The sequence below is a fragment of the Prunus persica genome, chromosome G2 (assembly GCF_000346465.2).
Source record: "Prunus persica cultivar Lovell chromosome G2, Prunus_persica_NCBIv2, whole genome shotgun sequence".
Classification (NCBI taxonomy): domain Eukaryota; kingdom Viridiplantae; phylum Streptophyta; class Magnoliopsida; order Rosales; family Rosaceae; genus Prunus; species Prunus persica.
Window position 1 is genome coordinate 25,513,845 of NC_034010.1, and position 21,674 is coordinate 25,535,518.

At 37.6% G+C, this 21,674-nt stretch overlaps 4 protein-coding genes and 1 non-coding gene across 6 annotated transcripts; 3 read left to right on the forward strand and 2 right to left on the reverse strand.

Moving 5' to 3' along the window:
• Positions 2,785 to 4,291, forward strand: LOC18785486 (zinc finger protein ZAT12). Its single transcript, XM_007218387.2, has one exon. The coding sequence runs from the start codon at positions 3,530 to 3,532 to the stop codon at positions 4,121 to 4,123; it is 594 nt and encodes a 197-aa protein (XP_007218449.1). The 5' UTR covers positions 2,785 to 3,529; the 3' UTR covers positions 4,124 to 4,291.
• LOC109947008 lies at positions 9,233 to 9,864 on the reverse strand. Its single transcript, XM_020556267.1, has 2 exons — positions 9,695 to 9,864; positions 9,233 to 9,568 (listed from the first exon to the last, which is right to left on the reverse strand). Exons 1-2 carry the CDS (start codon positions 9,770 to 9,772, stop codon positions 9,479 to 9,481), a joined length of 168 nt encoding a protein of 55 aa, XP_020411856.1. The 5' UTR covers positions 9,773 to 9,864; the 3' UTR covers positions 9,233 to 9,478.
• LOC18785034 (pentatricopeptide repeat-containing protein At2g39620) lies at positions 9,843 to 13,946 on the forward strand. 2 transcript variants are annotated; one of them, XM_007220952.2, is made up of 2 exons: positions 9,843 to 13,162; positions 13,249 to 13,946. In XM_007220952.2, exon 1 carries the CDS (start codon positions 9,861 to 9,863, stop codon positions 12,711 to 12,713), a length of 2,853 nt encoding a protein of 950 aa, XP_007221014.2. In that variant the 5' UTR covers positions 9,843 to 9,860; the 3' UTR covers positions 12,714 to 13,162; positions 13,249 to 13,946. The 2 variants fall into 2 exon arrangements, with proteins under 2 accessions (XP_007221014.2, XP_020411855.1); XM_020556266.1 differs by having other exon boundaries at positions 13,302 to 13,946.
• TRNAC-GCA lies at positions 15,756 to 15,827 on the forward strand. The gene has a single exon. It is a non-coding gene; the product is annotated as a tRNA-Cys (tRNA).
• On the reverse strand, positions 15,979 to 21,579 carry LOC18787549 (elongator complex protein 1). Its single transcript, XM_007220240.2, has 5 exons — positions 21,126 to 21,579; positions 20,645 to 20,981; positions 17,311 to 20,344; positions 16,990 to 17,088; positions 15,979 to 16,903 (listed from the first exon to the last, which is right to left on the reverse strand). Exons 1-5 carry the CDS (start codon positions 21,282 to 21,284, stop codon positions 16,588 to 16,590), a joined length of 3,945 nt encoding a protein of 1,314 aa, XP_007220302.1. The 5' UTR covers positions 21,285 to 21,579; the 3' UTR covers positions 15,979 to 16,587.

Below are 21,674 nucleotides of genomic sequence, written 5' to 3' on the forward strand. Positions count from 1 at the left end.
GGATTCCAACTTGCAAAGATTGATCGGGTGCATCGGTTTTACCGTGTGCCGCAAACGAGAGCAAATTCATTGGTCAGCTGCCGGTATTTCCACTACACCCTTATTTATGATGTTAGTTTGACCACTCCATTTAATATGTGCTAGGTGTTTGATTTCAACACCCAATTCATTTCATATTGGTAAATAAACTTTATATTTAATTTGTTAAGTTAAGGGATATTGAATTTGATAACTCGATTCCAGTTTTTTTTATAAATATTTATATAAATTATTTTTGTGCCAAAAATTTATATAAATTGACAAGTAATGTTATGTTACTTAAATAAGTAAATTTACTAAAATATTTTTAACTTAAAAAAAATATTAAAATTACTCTTTCACATGCTACTTAGAAAGAATAGATGGTTTGGATCATTGGAAAAAAAATGGTAGGGTACCTTAAAGGGCGTCCCTCAAATAATTTATTTGAGGGATCCCTCAATAGAAGGGGACTATATATATATATATTTATTTATTTATAGCAGAGTTATTGGCTTAAGGAATGATTAAGTAAATTTTTAGAACAAAAAAATTGTGGTCAATTAAATGTGATCGATTACCCTTTTAAGTAAATTTTATTTTAAGCCCATTGAATTTAACAGCCCAATAAGAAGAAAGTGTTCGACCCAGAAGCATAAATCTAGTTTGGTTCATTCTAACAGATGCTGTCTTTTTTCTTCTTCTTCAGTCGGGCCCTTTTTTTGTTGTGCTTTCTCATTTTTTCCACCCTGACACAAATAGTGTGTGTATGTTCATGATTCATCCCCTTCTTTGGTATTTAAGCTCCCTTTGAATTTCAACATACTCATTGATTTTCACTGATTTATTCTATTTGAATTTGAGCAATCAACACGTTAATTGTTCTCACGTGTATGAATAATTATCGGTTACTAAATTAACTAAATACATTATTACACGCCGCCACTCACCAAATTGGGAATGGCTTTTGAATTATTTTGCTTATATTCAACCCTAGTGCAAATAAAACTTTTGTTTATGAGATCAATGGTTTTTGGATAAGATTTGAATGTGACGAAGACTACAAAATCAACTTAACATGGATTAATTATAATTTTTATGCTGGTTTTTCATGGCTAGTAGGATTTCCAACAAGGCAAAGGAATAAGAACCAAACAATGAACCATACGTTAAGAAATTTCTCTTACAAGGACAACTGGGAGAGAGATTCCAACCGAATATTGCCGAAAGCATAATTACTTCGAAAATCTATATGACTATCACAATGGGTTTAAGAATATAGACTTTGATATCCAAAAGCAAAAAGGATTCGTATGAAAAGCGTTAATGCTTTTCATCAAACAAAAACTCTTGTACTAGCAGACGTAGTTGATCAAAACAGTAAGTTCGTTTTCTTGCACTCAAGCATAATTCCCGTATAGAATAGTCGATTATCATTTTTGTCAAAATGTGCTAAGAGCATCTCCAATAGCCTCATCAAAAGCTTTGGAATTCTAAGCCACATTAGAAAAACTATCTCCAACAGTCTCTTCAACATCAGTTATCGAAGCTGCAATTTTTTTTTCTCTCTCTCTCTCCAGGACTAGTAAGTTGACTTTGACTCTTCAAACATTTAATTTTACTTTAGAAAAACCTACCTTAAAAATGTTTAAAACATGCATTTTTATTTTTCATATAATAAATACATAGACAATTTTCACATCTTTTCATATTTTTAATTCTTTACCATGATATTGCATTAATTGAATTAAAGAGTTTGTTAGAACAAAAATTATTCAAGTAGCAAATTATAAGGCTTTTCAAATTGTCACATAAAAACTTCAATTTGAAAAAATTTATTTGCTATTGCTATGTTTTTGGTCGGTACGTAATTAATATAGTGGAAGTCTGAGGAGGTAAGATATATATTTGGTTAGTTGACTGGGCGCCGGTGGTTTATATAAATTATTTTATATTTATTGGTTGAAATATAAAAAACACCTTTTTTTTTGATATCATGACATTTTCATGGAAGGAAGAAAAAGTGTCTGCAAATTGCAAAGCCCCATTTCTTGGACTAACCCTTAGCTGAAAGGTCATCGTTTCTTAAGTTTCACAGAAAAATTCCAACTACCCCCAAATGAGTGAGTCATGCAAAGAAGAGATAAACTTTAAATTCTGCTGCAATTTGATCATCTTTGACAACTCTGCACTTAGCTTAGTCAGTCAGACTCATGAGGTTGCCTTTCAGTTTACACAATTACTTACCAGTATTTGAGTAAGCATCCAAATCCAAATCCATTTGTGCTGTGTATATGCAGCCCACGTCAGCAGATGATGACATTGGCGTGGTTTGGCACAGTTGCCCCCTGATTGTAAGACACGTAAAAGAGAACACCATCTATACGCCAACGTTTTGCACAGTCCTAAAATACTACTTCATAGACATCTCTTTTTCCTTGCCTAACATTTTAGGATGAACTTTGAATACGACTCACGAGTACTTGCATGCGAAACTGCACATGTGAAGTGTGTTCAATGCACATAATTAAATAAGATACATTGTATTTGATGCGTTATGTCGTGGTGTGTGAATGAGGGATTTTAAATTTGAAACCTCTTTTATCATTGGAAAGAAAAATACCAGTAGACTAAAAATTAGTTGATCAGTATGTCGTGGTTTGAAACATTCAAACATGTATATCTCCTATACGTGAGACATTTCCAAAGAGAAAGATTGATGCAATGGCGCGATAATTAATTATTATAACACCACACGCTACACATGGATGGTAATGACTTGTACAAGGGGAAACTTCCTCAGAATTAGGGTGTTGTGTTAAGACATTTTAGTCGTTTTGTTTAATCCTAATTGGCGTTAATTTCCCAGTACTTATCATTTGAAATTATTTCTGTGGATTAATCTTCTGCTGACTCTATGACATCCTGGATGTTTCCTCTTTCATACTACCAAAAACATTACACCATAAAAAAAAAAAAAACCAGACAAATATTACGAAAATGTGAGAGAATCTTCTAGAAAGCTAGAAGATTCTATGAAGGACTCAGCTCAGGGTCGTCACTGCAGACTGTTTCTTGCCCTTCTTGCATTTACTATATAGACTGCACCATGTAGTCATGCTGACGTGGTCAATTACGTACCTGGTTTCTATATGCCGCTAAAGCTCCTTTCACACCAAACAACCAATTAACGAATTCCCTGTTACACAACACACACACACTCTCTCTCTCTCTCTCTCTCTCTCTCTCTCTCTCTCTCTCTCTCTCTCTTGTTTTTGTTATTTTAATTTCTTATCCAACAAGAAATTAACAAAGTCTTTGTTGTCACATATTCTCAATTGTCAACCACATATATGAAAAGTCTAATATCTCAGTGGCCAACTTTCCCCTATAAATACCAAACCCTCCAATCCCCAAATGTTCCATTCCCTTGTTCATTTTTAACATTCCATCCCAAATACATCAAGTCTTTAATTAGCACTTAATTAATCTCTTGTGTTCTTGCTTGCACATGACCATGAAGAGGAGCATCACAGAAATGAGAGAGCTTGACCGCAGCCTAACCATGGCCAACTGCTTGATGCTACTCTCCCGTGGCAGCCACGACCACCACCAATACGACACCTTCTCCGCCTCCCCCACCCGGGTTTTCGAGTGCAAGACTTGCAACCGCCAGTTCCCTTCCTTCCAGGCCCTCGGCGGCCACAGGGCCAGCCACAAGAAGCCGAGACTAATGGGGTCAGGAGATGGAAATAGTAGCAACGGCTCAGATCAGAGCCAGTCACAAGGATCACCACCAAAACCTAAAACCCACGAGTGCAACATATGCGGGCTGGAATTTGCTATAGGGCAGGCCTTGGGGGGTCACATGAGGAGGCACAGATCAGCCTTGAGCAATAATAATAATACTAGTCAGTATTCTGATTCTAACTCTAACTCTAACTCTGTGAGCCTGAGCCCTCAGCCTGCGCCAATGTTTCAAGTTTTGAAGAAGACGAATAGCGGTAGGAGGGTTATGTGTTTGGATCTCAACTTGACGCCATTAGAGAATGACTTGAAGATTCTTCAGATAGGGAAAGCAGCTCCACTTGTTGGGTTTTCCTAAATATATCTCTAGGTTTTTGATCCATTTGTATTTCTTGTAATTAATCACATAGGGGTTGCTGATGAGCTTATTACCAATTCTTCTTTTTGGTTATAAGGTGTATCCAGTATTCTTTGTTCATTATATAATTTATACACCATATATGATTATATAGTTTCTTTGTTTAAATTTATTTTCTTTAATTTAAGAGTTTGTTGAAGAACAAAAAGGGAAGAAAAAAAACAAGAGAAATATTGAGTAATTATGAAAAAATCGTATCTAGTGGCGACCAACAAAATAGATGAGCAAGGTATTTCAAGAAAAAAAACTACCATGTAATTGAATATCAAATGGTTTCGGATTCAAGTGTTTTATTTTATTTATAGAAATTATATTTAAGAGAATATCTAATGGTTTAGATCATTGAAAGAGTATCCTTATCAACTGAAGCTCTCTATATACATATGTCGATTTTTTAATTTTAATTTTAATTTTAATTTTTAAAAGAAGCATATAGTCACTTAACGTGTATCTTCTACTAGTAGCTAGCATCACTACTTGAAAGAGAAGCAAGAAATTGTGGGTTCAAAAGTCAAAGCAATGGTGCCGTTTGTTTCAAGACATAGAAACGAAATCTTATCTTAGGGTTGCTTTCGTGCAAGTCATTTTTGGTTACTTCCTGATATTTTCTACACTCATTGTTTCAACATTAATTTGCTTAACTTGTTTAGGGAAAAGAAGAAATGGAAGAGTATGTTGAGGTAGTTGAAATTCTATGGATGTCTTTTGTCGAAAACTAGCCGTTGTTAAGTCCTACAGATTTTCCAAGAATAATTGGAAACGAGTTGTTGAATTTAAAACCAAACAATTAAAGAAGGAAAACGAGTGCCACTCTTATTAAAAAGGGTTGTTTACTTATAGACATGAGCTTGGTTAAGTTGGCTAAAGCCGATGTATACTGCACACGAGTTTAAATCTCCCTCTCTGTAGTTTAAATTAGATTAAAGTACATAGAACATCGCTTGTATAAAAATAAAAATAAAATAAAAAGAAAAGTTGTTTAATTAGCTAAGCTTATTCGTGCCTATAAAAAAGAAAAAATTAGCTCATCGGTTTGATTACTTGGTTCATAAGATATATGAATGATACTTAATTGCCTTTGACTTTCCTAGAAACCATAAACACCTTTACTTAATCCCTTGTCATCATCCCATCATCAATAGCCTCAATATCAAAGCAGGAGATTATTAGTCTGATTTGAGTTAATTAATTCACATAAATGCCACGTTAAATACATATCTTCCTCGAGACATATGCTCTATGTGAATGTTTAACTTTATATTTAACTTTATAATGCTTCAACAGTAACTTCTACCCACTCAGGTAAATACTTGCTTTCTGGAATGGTGATGATGAGGTGGGGTAGCTGAATAGTTGGTGCAATTGGATAAAGTTTTGGTCTAACTTTTCCTAACAAAGAAACCGTGTCAAACATTTAGTGAGACTCCTTATAAAACATCACTAAGACCTGCGCAGCTGGATTTGATCATATTCAACTTCCTTAATTAGTGTGAACTTGATCTAATTTAGGGAGCAAAATAACAATATAAAAACATATATAGCAACGTGTTTATATTTGGTACGTAAGATAAACCGCATATAATTTAATGACATAACATAAGATGCTTATATTATCAGTCTCTGAATATCAACGATGTGATATTTATTGACACTATGAACATCTACTTATACATATATGAGTAGATGCCTGTATCGCCAGAGTATAAATTTTACTTTTAGCAAATTATACGGTTCAGATTTACAGTTTATTAACATAAATTTGACAATAAGACATTACTCATATACGTGTTGCATGCGTGTATTGCATGTGGTCGGCATATTAATATAATATAATATAATTTGTCTTATAATCTGACCAGAAAAAATTGCTAACAAGGAAGTAAGTGATGACATATGTGGATTAATAGAAAATAATTAATTCATATAACTGTATATAGTTGGCTAAGACTGCAAGTAATCGATGATGAGTTTTACGCTTTGTATATATCAACTTCCCCAAGTGACTCTTTCCACTGCATTATTAGTTTCTACATCGTTTTCCATTCGAAATTTCTATTTGAATTTGAACCAAAGTGTACTTCAAAGTCGGCATATTCATTAATTTTATGTCAATAATTTGAATACAGAGAGAGAGAGAGAGAGAGAGAGAGAGAGAGAGAGAGAGAGAGAGATTCTAAGCATAATAAATCTGAAGTCACATTCATATTTATAAGACAAGGTCCTGGCTCTTGGTAGTGGCTCATACTCTCTGGTGTGGAAATTTGACTGAGATACTATTATATATTGACTTAATTAAGATACCGAAATACAAGACTGCCGTGGCCTTTTGTGTTACTCAAAAGTTGGATCAAAATAGGGTTGGGAGAGTGAGCTCATCATGATTCATGAGGCATCACGGGCTTCACTGGCTGTCTCCTCCTCAAGTCTCCTTTGAACCACAAGTTAGCAACAATAAATACAAGAATTAGTCAAGATTTGTATAATTTGTCCTGGCTCTGAGAATTTCAGCTCTTGAAATCATAATGTTTGTAATTCGTAGGCTAAAAGAAATTCTGAACTTAAATATGGGGGGTGAATGCTCACTACCACTAGAGTCGTAAAGTAATATACAAACTCTCTGAAATCGTGCAAGTTATCAACATCTTATAACTTACTCATTTTAATCTTAATAAGATGAAAAATTCTTAAAACTCATTTCTTTTGATGAGTTATCGAATTCAATCCTAGTCATGCAAAGAAAAATTATGCCATCATAACTTCATTTTTGTTTTATTAGTGGATCCCCCAAGGCTAGGGCCACATATATAACTTGGTCCAACTAGTAAAGAATTTAAGAATCAACACAGCATCCGGTTCCAGAATGTGTACAAAGTAAAGTAGGATTGGAAAATGATGGATGTACTTGTTGTAGCTAGGCAATTCCATATAGCTAGCTATACAAAAAATAATGGTAACAAATTAAGCAAAATCAGCTCAGGCCAAGGGGACAAAGAGGGGTTTATATAAGATAAGAGCAGCTTCCTATAACTTATGAATGATATATAATTACTGTTAATTGACTTAATTTAGCGACTATTAAAAAACCAACTTGATTAATTAATTAATTAAGTTATTAGGCTATGAGTATATATAACTTGTTACACAAGTTTTTAAACATTCAGCATGAACAGATTATCCACTGATTAATTTGGTGGCAAGCTATGCTTAAGTTATATAATATAGACAAACGTCTGGTTCAGAAGGCATAAACAATGTGTTATGTGCTCTCCACACGTTTTCTGTAATTTTATAATCTTCTGCTAGTGCTTTCCCAGAAAGACTAAGGTTTGGATAATACTACTCTATGCTCTACTTGTCTTGTCAGCCAAAACGTGGGGCTAATACATTATTGGACATTATTGCCGACTGTGACTTGGCATCCCCACTAGGACTTGAGGAACCAGAAAAACCAGTTCAAAGTTCAAACTTCAAAGAGACTCAGTTAGTGTGAAAAGTGCTTTTTTGTGTAGCTCAGCAATTGGCGCAACTGCATTTTTGCATACTTGTATTTTGCTTTGACTCTGACTTTACCTAACAAGAATGAAATGAAATGAAGAACAAAACCCATATGGCAGTTTCTTGAACTGGTTTTTGCTTCCCTGGTCAAAAGCTCATGCTTTTCAAGTTGACTTGCCCATTGGCCCATCCTCATTAGTAGAACAGAACCAGTTGGGGTTTGAGAACTTGAATTTGGCAAGTGTGCCCAATTTGAATTCAACAATCAAGATGGTACCAGAGACTAAGATCACATAATGATTAAGCAAGTGCTGACGGTAATGTGCTTGAGATGAAAAAAAATAGGGTAAAATACTAAAAAATGATGACCAAAAACTTGGTGACTTGGTGTGGGCTTCTAGATGCTCACGCTACCTCACTGTGTTTCTTCCAAGTTCCATGCAGACATTTCAATAGCTGTCCACATTGCAATTTCCTTGAAACTCATGTGACAAACAAGTAAGAAAGTTAGAGGCTTTACCTGGGTCTGGTCTGGGTGATAATTTTCAATATCACACGATACCATTAATTCATGTGTTAGAAATTTGTTGTTCCTGATCTACCAAGAAAATGTAAAAACTTTACTTGAAGGGTCACCTAGAGTTAGTGATTTATAGTTGGTCTTATCTTACTCTTGAACCCTGCCCCAATACCTGCTCCTTCACTATCACACCTTGCCCTGCCCTATGCCCATGGAAGAGAAGACAGTTCCAACCCCAAAACAGAGAGGCCCCAGGGGCAGGAGAATTTCCGATCAGTCTTTTAGTTCACACCAAACACTTCAACAATTTCCACAAAATAAAGACTCTGAATTGTAAGCCAAGAAATCAAGAAACAACATAACCCAAGCTGAGAAGTTCAGAATATACGACTTATAATAACACGTAATCATACACCCATTCTGACATAGCTTCACCTACATGGAGCAAAGATTACAACATAGTATGCCGAGCCAGCGATATAACTAACGGAGCAGGAGATCAACATGAATGACAGGAGTATGAGATCAACGCAAATGCATTACCGAATTGATCTTTATATCTGAAGATCCAACATCCTCAGAAAACTCGAGCCAAATTTTTTACAGAATATAACACTTGACTAAGACATTAATCACATGTTGTATCCTGTCTCATATACTCGGATAAAATCTTTGGTAATGGACCAACTCCTTTTAGGTCACTAGTTCAAACTTCAAAGTAACAGCGTTGCTGTCCAATCTATGTCAGAGCTAAGGGTTCCATTCCATGTAGAGAATTGTATGAATTTCTTTATCAAAATTCAAAATGGTGCTAACTGCTAAACCAAAATTCAAACTAGTGCTAAACTGCTAGCAACACTAGCAATAGTAATTAGCTGACTAGCAGAAAATGATGGGCACTAAAGTCTCTAGATAACATCAGTAAGAAGTCTACATTTGTTTGTGCTGGGCTTCACACAATGACATATAAATTGATCCACCAAAGTAGCACTTAAAATGACATGAGTTGAAACTTTATCAACACAAACCAAACATACAAGCCACAGGAAAAAGGATTTCCAGCTTTGCCTTTTATTTAATTATACACCACAATGGCACAATTGCTTTAGTTCTGAGTATATCCAGAAAATTTTCACAATTACTATCAGATTACTAAACTCCAGTTACACAATAGAACTCATAAACCAATCAGACAAACTATTTAAAAGAAAAAAACTGGGAATTGTTTGTTTACATACAAATTTTGATGGGCTTTTAATAAAAAGTTTGTCTGCCTTAGCTTACTGATCGGCATCATTGGTGTTGGCTTCGCTGAGATTCCCAAACTTTTGCTTGAACGAGTCTTGTCTTTTCACCCACATCATGTGTCCCTGAAATTCACAAAAGTTCCCAACTTTACTTCCACAACCCAATTGATAAGTAGTAGGCTCCCACAAAAAATTTTAAATTAAAACAAAAAATGCAGTCTTTGGGTGTAGAAGGAGTATTTGAAGTACCTGGAGAGCAGCAGCCCAAGCAATGAGGACAGATGCGAACCAGAACTTCTTGTCGTTGAGGAGCTTCCTGGCTTCCATTTCCCGAAACCCTAACCCTAACTCCAGATACAATCTCTGGGTCTGATTCAGAAAGGTGAAACCTTGAAGATGGTGATGTTGGGAGGTGATGGTTTTGGGCCTACTGAACCTGAATCAAATATGGGCCTCCAATAGAAACCATTACTCTGGGCCTTTCGATCTTTTGTGGTCTTCAGGCGCAAAAGACTCCTTTACATGTCACCTGAAGAGCAAAGCTGTTCCAAACTTCCACCCGTTTCGTACTATGATCGTGAAACATGGACTGCGTAGACCGTACCATGCATTCGCATCAGCAGCAGCTTCTGAAATTCCTTCTTTGCCCTCCACCACCACCAACAATTACCCGCGGTACCTGAACCTCCTCTCTTCATGCAGAGACTTGAAGTCTCTGCTTCAAATCCATGCCCACCTGATCGTCTCAGGTCTCCAACAAGACAATTCCACACTGACCCATCTCATAAATTCCTACTCTTTGTTTAAAAAAAGTGGTTTGGCGAGCTTGGTTTTCGATTCTGCTCAAAACCCAAGTGTAATCTTGTGGAACTCCATGATCAGAGCTTATACAAGAGCAAACAAGTACAAAGAAGCTCGAAAAATGTACCATTCTATGTTAGAACAAGGTGTAGAGCCAGACAATTATACCTTCAACTTTGTTTTGAAAGCTTGTACTGCTGCTTTGGATTTTGAAGAGGGTGTCTTGGTACACCGTGAAGTGGCTCGGAAGCAGCTTGACTCTGATGTATTTATAGGGACCAGTCTTATTGACATGTACTGTAAAATGGGCGAGTTAACATGTGCAAGAGAGGTGTTTGATATATTACCTAAGAAAGATGTTGTGGTTTGCAATGCTATGATTGCGGGTTTATCACAAAGTGAAGATCCTTATGAGGCATTGGAATTTTTTCGGGGGATACAATTATGGGGGCTGGAGCCGAACTTAGTGAGTTTGTTGAATTTGGTTCCAGCAGTGTCCAGATTAGCTGATATTGATTCTTGTATGTGTATTCATGGTTATGTATTTAGGAGGGGCTTTAGTTCAGTGTTTTCAAATGGGTTGATTGATATGTACTCCAAGTGTGGAGATGTAGATGCTGCTCGCCAGGTTTTTGACCTGATGCAGGACCGGGATGATGTTTCGTGGGGGACAATGATGGCAGGGTATGCAAGTAATGGGTTGTTTGTTGAGGTTTTGGAGTTATTTGATTGGATGAAAGGAGATAACACTAAGATGAATAAGGTTACCATCATAAGTACTCTTTTGGCTGCTACTGAGATGAGAGATTCAGAGAAAGGGAAGGAGATACATTTTTGTGCTTCACAACAAGAACTTGATTCTGATGTTTCAGTTGCTACTTCTATACTGACCATGTATGCAAAATGTGGAGAAATAGAGAAGGCAAAACAAATTTTTGAAGGACTTAGGAAAAGAGATTTAGTTTCTTGGTCTGCACTTATATCTGCATGCGTCCAATCTGGTTATCCTGAAGTGGCATTGTCTCTCTTTCGAGATAAGCAAAACGAAATTCTCAAACCAAGTGGAATAACGTTGATAAGTGTCCTATCAGCATGTGCAGAATTATCATATCTGAAATTAGGCAAGAGCATACATTGCTATGCTGTTAAGGGCAATATTGCTTCTGATATTTCTTTAGGAACAGCCCTAGTATCCATGTATGCCAAATGTGGGTTCTTCACTTCTGCACTAATTCTATTCAATAGAATGCCATGTAAAGATGTTGTAACGTGGAATGCTTTGATAAATGCATATACCCAGATTGGTGACGCCTTCCATGCGATAGATATGTTTCATGAACTATGGTCGTCTGGAATAAAGCCTGATGCAGGAAGCATGGTGGGTTTCATGTCAGCTTGTAGCATATTAAATGACCTAGATCAAGGTACTTGTATTCATGGGCAAATTATAAAGCATGGATTTGAACATGATGTTCCGGTGAAAAATGCTCTTATTGGCATGTATTGCAAATGTGGTAACATATACTCAGCTGAACTTCTGTTTAACAGAACCAAATTTATGAAAGATGTGGTATCTTGGAATGTAATAATTGCAGGATACATGCAGGGTGGATATGCCAGCGAAGCTATATGTTCTTTTCATCAGATGAAATTAGAGAACTTTCAACCTAATATAGTCACATTTGTTAGCATACTTCCTGCAGTGGCATATCTGGCAGCCTTAAGAGAGGGCATGGCTTTTCATGCCTGCATTATCCAAACGGGGTTTCTATCTAATACACTTGTGGGAAATGGTCTTATTGATATGTATAGTAAATGTGGACAGCTCAATTATTCAGAGAAATGCTTTAATGAGATGGAACACAAGGACAAAGTTTCGTGGAATGCAATGCTTGCAGCATATGCAGTGCATGGGCAAGGAGTTGACGCTGTGTCACTTTTCTCATTGATGGAAGAGAGTTTGGTCCAAGTTGATTCTGTGTCATTCATCAGTGTTTTGTCTGCTTGCAGGCATGCAGGTCTGGTAAAAGAAGGAAAGAAAATTTTTCAGGCCATGCATGAAAAGCACCATCTTGAACCAGAGTTGGAACATTATGCTTGCATGGTAGATCTTTTAAGTCGTGCTGGTTTATTTGATGAAACTTTAAATTTGATTAATACAATGCCAGTGGTGCCTGATGCCGGAGTCTGGGGAGCCTTATTAGGTGCATGTAGGATGTATTCTAATGTGAAGTTAGGAGAAGTTGCATTGAGTCATCTTGTTAAGCTTGAGCCTAGAAATGCTGCTAATTACATAGTCCTGTCAGATATACACGCTCATTCTGCTAGATGGGGTGATTCTGGCAAGACAAGATCAATGATGAATGGCTTAGGGTTGAAGAAAACTCCAGGATGTAGTTGGTTAGAGGGCCAGAACATGGTCCATCTATTTGAGGTAGGTGACTACAATTACCATGCCCCAACTTGAGAGCAGAGAACGTGCATTTTCTGTGGAATAAGTCACTTGAAAAGAACCTGGGACCACCATTCAGGTAGTTAAAACTCTCTGTGCCTATGTGCATTGCCATGCTGCAAATTGTAAAGATGAGAGAAGCCATAAAAATATTGTGAGGTATGCTATGTACTTCCATTATTTGGAGCTGCGCTGGTATCTGCTCGGGCAAATATTAATACTCTCATCACACAATTTAGATCATCTTGTGCCAGTGGCAAGGAAGCACTCATATTTTCTATTTGCAACTGTAAGGGACCAAACAAAATGAAAATTGGTTTCTTAGCTGGTATGTCAATCAACGCATCTGGCATCACATCTTCAACTAACAAGGTTCGTTCTCTGAGCTGCGCAAGTTTGCTCCTTGCCACCTGCAGTGAAGCTTCGGATTGTATGGAAAGAACCAGATTGAACTGAGAACTTAAGTAATCACTTGCTCTCTAACTTCTTGATAATTTTATTTCCATTGCTTTTGTTCTTTTAATTTATTTTCTCGAATTGTTGGTTTCAGGCTCTGTTACGAGATTGAGAGCTGTATCAATTGTTTTCATTTTCTGTGGGCAGATTGGACAAGTTTTGTCCAAGGATGAGATGACTCAAAGCTTTGCTGCTGAAGTTGTATTCATTGCTCTAATGAACATCACCTGCAGTGGCAATATTGGCAGGACGCTTGGACCAAGGACATGGAACAATGGAGCTTTCATTGAGATTAAAATGAGAAACAGCTTGCTGGGGAGACCTAGAAAAATGAAGCCTTGGATTGTTTAGAGCTTTGAGAATTAGAAGTTAATTCTACTAGGTGGTGAATTAGAGCGTGTGTGATGTGACAAATGGAAACCCAACATTTCATGCTATATACCTTCAATAAGAGCAACTCCAGCGGCAAGCCCAGCCAGAGGCTGGGGGGAGAAAAAAAAAAAAAAAAAAAAACTCAGTTCCAGCGAGGAGCCCAAGCTCGGGTTGGGAGTGGGACCCACGAAGTCGGGCAGGCCATCAGGCCAGTTCAGCCCGAGCTCAAGCCCGAGGGTTGGGCTGATGTCATTGCTGACTCCAGGCTGGCGTTAGCCCACTCATTTGATTTTTTTTTTCTGTTGCCATGTGGCGTCGTCTGGGCTCTCCGATCGGATTTTTTCTTCCAATCGAACGGCAACCAATTTTTTTGCAATAAAATACTGAAAAAAATTCGGAAAATTTTATAAAAAAAATACCCAAAAATTAATTTATTTTTTTCTATAAATACCAGCCAATTTTTTTTAAAATTTATCTGAAATTTGAAATTGAAAATTTTATCCGATTATGAGATATGAATAGTATTGACACGTAGGAACCCGAAAATATTATCCAAATTAATTATTGAGGTAAAACAATTTGTGGAAAAAACAAAAAAATAAATAGTAATTGCCCTTTGCCATGGCAACGGGTGGAAACACAAAATACTATTTGCAAGGGCAACCACTATTCATATGAATAGTGATTGCCCTAGCTCCCCCTTTGTTATGGCTAAGGGCAAATGGGTGGAGTTGCTCTAATATATGGTTGCCTCATTTTTATTAAGGGGAAACAAATTGGAAATAAAGAAGAAACAAGGACTTTAGAGCAACTCTACCTATTTGCCCTTAGCCATGGCAAGGGGAGAGCTAGGGCAGCCATTATTCACGTGAATAGTGGTTGCCCTTTCAAATAGTATTTTGTGTTTCCACCCATTGCCATGGCTAAGGGCAATTACTATTCATTTTTTTATTTTTTTCACAAATTTTTTTACCTCAATAATTAATTTGGATAATATTTTCAGATAAGATTTCCGGTTGCCTACATGTCAAGACTATCATAATCAAATAAAATTTCCGGATAAGATTTTTGGGTTCAAATTTCGGATGAATTTCAAAATTCAAATTTCAGATAAATTTCAAATTTCAGATAAATTTTTGGGTTCAAATTTCAGATGAATTTCAAAATTCAAATTTCATATAAATTTGGGTTCAAATTTCGGATGAATTTCAAATTTCAGATAAGATTTTCATCCAATCAAATCAAGCCACGTGGCATGTCTATCTTGCCAAAATTTTCTATAAAACTAGAGGCTCAGCTCATACCTCTCACACCACATCTTTCTATATTTTCATTTCTCAAATGAGAGAAACCGTAGAGCGGATGAAATCAATGAGTTGCAGAGACAAGTCGATGAACAAGTTGTCATAGCAGTGGCTTTGCAAGATGAAGAAAACCAAGGTCGTCGCCGTGGTTCACAAGTCGGCCGCCACCGGAATGTGGACAGACATAGGCATTCTCGGGGTAAGAATCTTTTAGAAGATTATTTTATCCCAATTTCTTTGTACTCTGATGTTGATTATCCCATCGCTTTTGCCAATGCGTCTCTCTATTTTCCCAACTCTTTATTGAGAATTTTCCACCTACTAGACAATGTCATTTCCGTATGAGTCGACCTCGGAATTTTTTCACAAAATTTCGAATGTTTTTCCACATATGAAAAAAATTTCATTTCATTGCCTGACACGGGACAATGACAAACTTGGAGTCAAGCCTCACACAAGCAAACATCTTCCATGGTACTCCACGCCCTTCCGGTTTCAATAGAAGAAGTCATAAAAATAAGAAATAAAAATACAAGGTGAAAGAGAGAAAAATATTGAGTAAAGAGTGAATAATAGTAGAAGTATAATAAAATGTATGAGGATTGGTATTGAAAGTGAAGGATATTGATAGGTATTTATAGAAGATAAAAAAAAATCAGAATTTTTTAGTATTTTTTTTAAAAAATTTTGATTTTTTTTTTCAAATTTTTATTGTCAAAAAAATGCCAGCCGCTGGATTGAATTCGGAGAAGCAGATTGGAGTTGCTCTTAGTGGATGAAATTTTAATCGTCCATCGACTGCAATCACGGGATGGATTTTCCTTTCAATTTTCTTAGGTTCTGCGCGGACGTGGAAACCCAAATGTGGGTAGCGCCACGTCGAAAACGTATATTAAAACAAAATGTCAGTTACATTAACAACTAAGGGTCCATAGCTCAGTGGTAGAGCATTTGACTGCAGATCAAGAGGTCACCGGTTCGAACCCGGTTGGGCCCTTCCTAAGTTAAGCTTTTTGTTTTTTGTTTTTGTTTTTGTTTGTTTTTTATTTTTTATTTTTTTCATGTTTTATGAGAATATATTTGTACTTCTTGCGCAACACTCTAAACAGAAAACCCATAAAAATTCGTAATTGCATTTTTTTTTAAAAAAAATTTTATAAAACAATCGTGAATATTACATTCAGTTAGTAACATGTTTACTTTTCCAATCACTTTCCAAGCATATATATATATACATATCTTCACGATTGGAAGGCAATACAAAAACTCATGAATTCCTCACAAGAAATATAATTTTATAAAGTCACAAAACCTAAATTGTAATGGTATTAGTTTATTACAGTGAGTAAAAGATAATCAAGTAGCTGATACAAGATTCAATACATAAAAAGGGAAAAAAAAGAGTTGAATCAGTCGCTGCTTTGATGGAATTGTCTTCTCTTTATTTCTTCCTCCTCCTATACCCTTCTTCAGCAACCAGAGTCCAGCACGTGCAAAACTACACACAGCAAGCAGATGACAGTTCTCTATGTGTATCAATCTGGAACTCGCTTGTTAAGGGGAAACAAATACGTTACACCGCCAAAAGAACACCTCGGAGTTCTTCTGCACTTCACTTCTAAGAAATGTCAGAAGTGCCTACCTTCAAAGAATGGTCCTTTTTCACATGCTCGCATGCACATTTCATCCGCATAACGAGCATGTCCAAGCTGCGTCTCGAAAGATTTTTGTAAATAGAGAGTTACCGAACTCGCTTGTTAAGGGGAAACAAATACATTACACCGCCAAAAGAACGCCTCGGAGTTCTGCACTTCACTTCTAATAATTTGTGCGTAGTGATCCAAAGTCTGTGTATGCTCATCTATGCTATCACTGGATATTGTATCTTCAGTTAGTCTGACTGCTGCCATGTGAGACAGTTGCAAGTTTTCCCCAGCCTTTTGCAGCTTCCTCGCAGTTTCAACCTCGCCAAGCATCACAAGCGAATGTAATAAAGATTTTAGCTCGTACATCGCTCCAGTGGTTAGAGACATGCCCTTCAAGTGGTCTGCCAGAGCCAATTCCTCGCCAGGACTAAAATGTCAAGTAGTTAGTGACCAGGAAGGAACAGTTGCAAAACAAAAAAAGGAACTTTTAATCCTGTACAACAACAAAAGTACCTGCCAGCACGGATTTTTCCTCTTTTTCTCTGACGCCTGGCATCTCTTGCCTTGCTTGCTGCACTTGATCTGGTGGAAGTGACAGAGCTGTCCCTGGTCCTGTTCATAAGATTAAGAAAAAGAAAATAGGTTATCCAAAGAAACATATAACTGCCTGCAAGGCCAAAGACCATCAAGCACACAAATATGCACAGAAGTGATGATCAACATACTACGACTCTTTGATGGAGACCATTAGCTACGCACAACTATTATAAATTAAAAAAAATTGCACAACAAACCATAGAGCCCTATATGACAATAAAAATGTCAAATACATACCCAGTGGTGTAAGCACTCATTCCACTGAAATTACTGCTAGCCTCTGAAGCAGTATCATCATCAAGATCGTTCATTGACCGTTCCTCTGACTGGAGTTTTGCAGCAAGAAGTAACCTTCTTTGTCGCAAAGCTAAGTAGCGAGCCAAGTACTTCCCTACTTTCTCCACACCTTCCTCATATTCACCGACAAGCAAGCTTGCACATTCCAAGGATGCATTCTTCACATCAGAGATCAAATCCTGTCTATTGTGCATTAAAGCGATTCTCAAGGCCTCCTCCCAGTCCCTTGCACTAATCAACAAATTCATCCCGTTGTTAACATCACCACAATAGTCCAGCGCAATTTTGGCTGCTTCACTTGGTTTACCAAGAGCTTGAAGTTCTTCACAAAGCTCATGAGCGAGTTGCATTATCTCATCTTCACCCAGTTTTAGAATCCCAGCAACTGTTAGCACCTTACTCCAATTACCACAAGCACGGTATGACTTCAAAGCCTTCTCCAAACTGGAACAGCACAAATAAGTTGCAGCAGCATCCTCAAAGCATTTTTCATCACTAAGATGATCTCCCCAGGCCTCGAGGACTTGCCTCTTCTTGGCAGGATCAGCAATCAGTTGAAGTCCCAAGGGGAAAAGTCGAGGATTTTTCTTCATCAGGTTCATAGAATCTGCATAACAAGTGTCTCCTGCAGAAACAATGTGCTTGAGAGCTTTCTCAAACCTGTGCAGCTTTAGGTCAATGTTATAGCGCATTAAAGTAACCGGCATGCATTCCAATTCTTGGAGAAAAGGAAGAAATTCTTTAGGGTCCCGCTGAGAGTTCAATGCCACCATAGCTGCAAGGTTCAAATCATAAAGGCCTAAAGCAGCCTCATAAACAGATTCAGAATCAGATAACCATAGAAGATGCTTCAAAGCCTCTTCGGCAGAGGGGTAAGACATTCTTTTCTGGTCATTGGAACCTGACAATTCCATTTCACGGATATCTTTTATTCTCTCCAAAGCTTCATCAAGTGCAGGGGGTTCATTTCGAGCTAGAGTGGTTAAAATGCAAAGCTCCCTTGCAGGAACTTGTGGTAATTGTTCCTCAAGAGCCCTCCTTATGGCCAGAAGCACAGAAGATATCTTGTTATTAGAATCAAAACCCTTGGAGTCTTGAGATTGCACATCTTTAGCTTCTTTTGGGAAAGGTAGAGAGATAAAACTTTTATATAGTGTCTCTATAATGTTTTCATTCTTTATGGCACAAACAAACTCAGTTATGTAGTTCAAATTATTAACCTGCTTGACAAATTCTGAAGCTGATTGGAGAAACACTTGCAAACCACAATAGTCAACAATGACATTGAAATCTATTCTATGCCGCCTCACCATGAGAAGTGCATCTCTAAAACGCCTCTGGACCAATGCATTGCAAATAGAGGCCAGGACCAATTTTCTTGGATAAATGCATTCTATATTTCCCCGAGTTGTTTGCAATATAACAGCAGCTTCATCTCCATGCAGGACACCAATAATTTTAGCACCTCTTTCCCATATGGTTATGAAGTTTCTATTATCTTCTCGTTTCTTGCTACCAGCTTGTATGGGGTTCTCAAATTTTATTTCCAGCTCTCTGTGCAATATATCTGTTATGTCAGCAATAAAAAGACAATCCTGCTTAGTTGCCAAAATTAAATGCGTGGTCACTTGGTCATCCAAATTTGAGTAGAATGAGAAACTGCTGCAGTTGTTGCATATTATCTTCCCACTAACGTGCAACCTACAACTGTCCTCAAGTCCAAAAAGTAAAGGTTCCAATGACCCACTGTTTCCAACTAGAACCACACTCATAGAAGGGCAAGTTGATGAGAAACTCCAATTGTGTTTTGGAACCCCTCTGGTGATGCCCAACTTTGGAACATACTCGGAAACCTTTCCACCATCAAATTGAACAAATGCTGAACCTTTCCGAGCAGGATTAGGAGCAATTGCAATAATCATCTCTTCTAGAGAGTTTTGGCTGGAAACTTTGGCATGCCAGCCTGAGCATGTCACTGATCCTGGGACATGATCCTCGGAGCATATAAGCTCAATTTCCTGCAAATAAAAACCGGCGCCATCCTCACTTGATGAAGTTTGAGATACGTATTTACTATGACTGAATCCATAGTGCGAAACAGCAAGAATTTTATGTGGGTCCAACCATATCAGATGCAATAAAGAACCAAATGGTGATTCAGAAACAGATGCTTCAACGGAAAATTCTTTGCCTTCTAGTTCTTCCCAAGAATCAGTGGCCGGAAGCTCTACGACACATAAACAACCATCTGACAGAGAAGCAGCCAAACAGTTCTTAGAATTCTTGGAATGGTAAGCCAAGTCCCGTACAGCACTTGGGAATTTAAGGCTGAAAATGTACATGGGAGGTGGCATTAGGTACAAAGAAAGGGGGGTTACAAGTATCTTGGAGTCATCAATTACTAGTGCGGTTGAGTCATCCATCACAGCTGAATTCCATATGAAGTCATACGATGTAATCTGGCCTCCGAGAGTCCAACACAATAACTGCAATGGCTTTGTTGGATTCCAAACAAACCTCACTCCATCCTGTCTTGGGTATCTAACTTCAGATTTTAAGTACCAGTGGTTGTTACTGAAATACCATACCTTGACACAGTCATAATTGTCACATCTGACAATGGCAGCAAGAAGATCTGAACTGCAATTCCACTTGAGAAATTCTATGGTTGCATTTGTTTCCTCATTAATGCTAAACAAGCTCCTTTCTAACCCGTTCCTCTCAAAGAAAACTATTGAGGGACACTCATTTTCTGATTTCCTATCATACACGGCTGCAATTTTTGCTCCACTGGGCATCCAGTCGACAACTGATCCCATTGACTTTGATTCTGAAACAGCATGTAATGCACCCGAATGTCGCTCCCAAATTTTAAGCCTCTTATGCAAGGATGTCGAATCCAGCACCTCACTTAGTGTGACAAAGTATTTCCCATCACCTCGCCAGGAAATGGAGCTTTCAAATTGTGTTTCACCTGAAACCATAGTAGAGTCACTAAATTTTCCAAATTAACCAAACTCATGTCATAGAAAAATGAGGCAATTACAACCGCCATATGTGTTATATAATAAGTGGACACCAAAAGAAACCGCACAATGCTTCCAATTAAGGAGGTCATGTAGGCCAAATACAAAATGAAAAGTGAGTCCTAAACACTGTTTCCTAATACTATCTTGAACCACACATTGCTATTTCCACAGCAAAGAGCAAACACTATGTGTTAAAGCAAAACCGAAATTCTGAAAATCCATGAATAATGGAAAGAGGTCCTTACATACGTGGTTGACATCTTCCGGAAGATCCTCAAGTGCGGTCTCGTACAACAAATCCCAATCCTGAGTCATTACCAGTATCTGCCCAGAACCAGTAGTTATGGCAAGAAGGTCTCCATCTGGACTAGGCGCAATGCACTTGACGCCGCCATCCACTCCACCGACGATTTGGGTGTCATTATCATCCACAGAATGCAGAAGCAGAAGCCCATTACTTGTACCCACCAAGAGCGCTTCTTTCTCCATTAGGTAACCAAAGGAAGTGATGAAGTCCTCAGGCTCCAATTCAATTTGATGAACTTGTGCACATATTGAGGTTCTGCTCCATGCTCTTTCATGCTATACCACATTCATCACCAAATTAGGGTTACCAATAGAATAAGGAAATTAAACAAGCATGTATACATACATATATGGATATATATTATATATATATATAGAAATATTATATGCATAGGCGTAGGCGTAGGCGTAGGAGGTAACCTGGATAGAAGAAAGGTGAGTGGCGTAAATGTTATTGGAGGAAGAAGCGAAGAACAAGCGATTCTGCTCGATATCGAAGGCGGAGAAGAGTATAAGCTCCTCTTTCGACTGTAACTGGAGATTCAACGAGACCTCCGAATACAACTTCAGGTTATTCATTTTTCACAAATCGATGCAACTCGCCAGAGAGAGAGTTGTGCCCTAGCGACTGGCTAAAGGTGGCACTGATGAGGGTTTTGAGGGTTTAAGCAAAATTCTTTCGAAGAGAAAAGACGTGGTCGACTTTAAAGACATAAACGACATGTCGTCTCTGATATCTTTTTTGTTCTGGACCAACTAAAAAGAAAACGCTCCTAATTAAATCGAACTCGATTGCAAGGGAAGGGACAAACTCATTGCCTCGATTGCAAGGGAAGGGACAAACTCATTGCCTCGGCCAACTAATCAAAACCACAATCGAACTCGTATGCTTAAATTGAAGGTGAGAAATGTCATTAGAGTTCTAGTTTAGTTTTTTAGTTTTTTTCTTTTTCCCAGAAGATTTCTGTT

Bases quoted from the DNA above. Each gene is read 5' to 3' on its own strand.
- LOC18785486 (XM_007218387.2), top strand. From the start codon at position 3,530: ATGACCATGAAGAGGAGCATCACAGAAATGAGAGAGCTTGACCGCAGC.
- LOC109947008 (XM_020556267.1), bottom strand. From the start codon at position 9,772: ATGGAAGCCAGGAAGCTCCTCAACGACAAGAAGTTCTGGTTCGCATCT. The intron at 9,569-9,694 runs GTACTTCAAATA...TGTGAATTTCAG, and splicing joins CTTGGGCTGCTGCTCTCCAG to GGACACATGATGTGGGTGAA.
- LOC18785034 (XM_007220952.2), top strand. From the start codon at position 9,861: ATGGTTTTGGGCCTACTGAACCTGAATCAAATATGGGCCTCCAATAGA.
- LOC18787549 (XM_007220240.2), bottom strand. From the start codon at position 21,284: ATGAATAACCTGAAGTTGTATTCGGAGGTCTCGTTGAATCTCCAGTTA. The intron at 17,089-17,310 runs GTATGTATTTGA...TCTTATGAACAG, and splicing joins ATGAGTGCTTACACCACTGG to GACCAGGGACAGCTCTGTCA. The intron at 16,904-16,989 runs GTACTTTTGTTG...TTGACATTTTAG, and splicing joins GGAAAAATCCGTGCTGGCAG to TCCTGGCGAGGAATTGGCTC.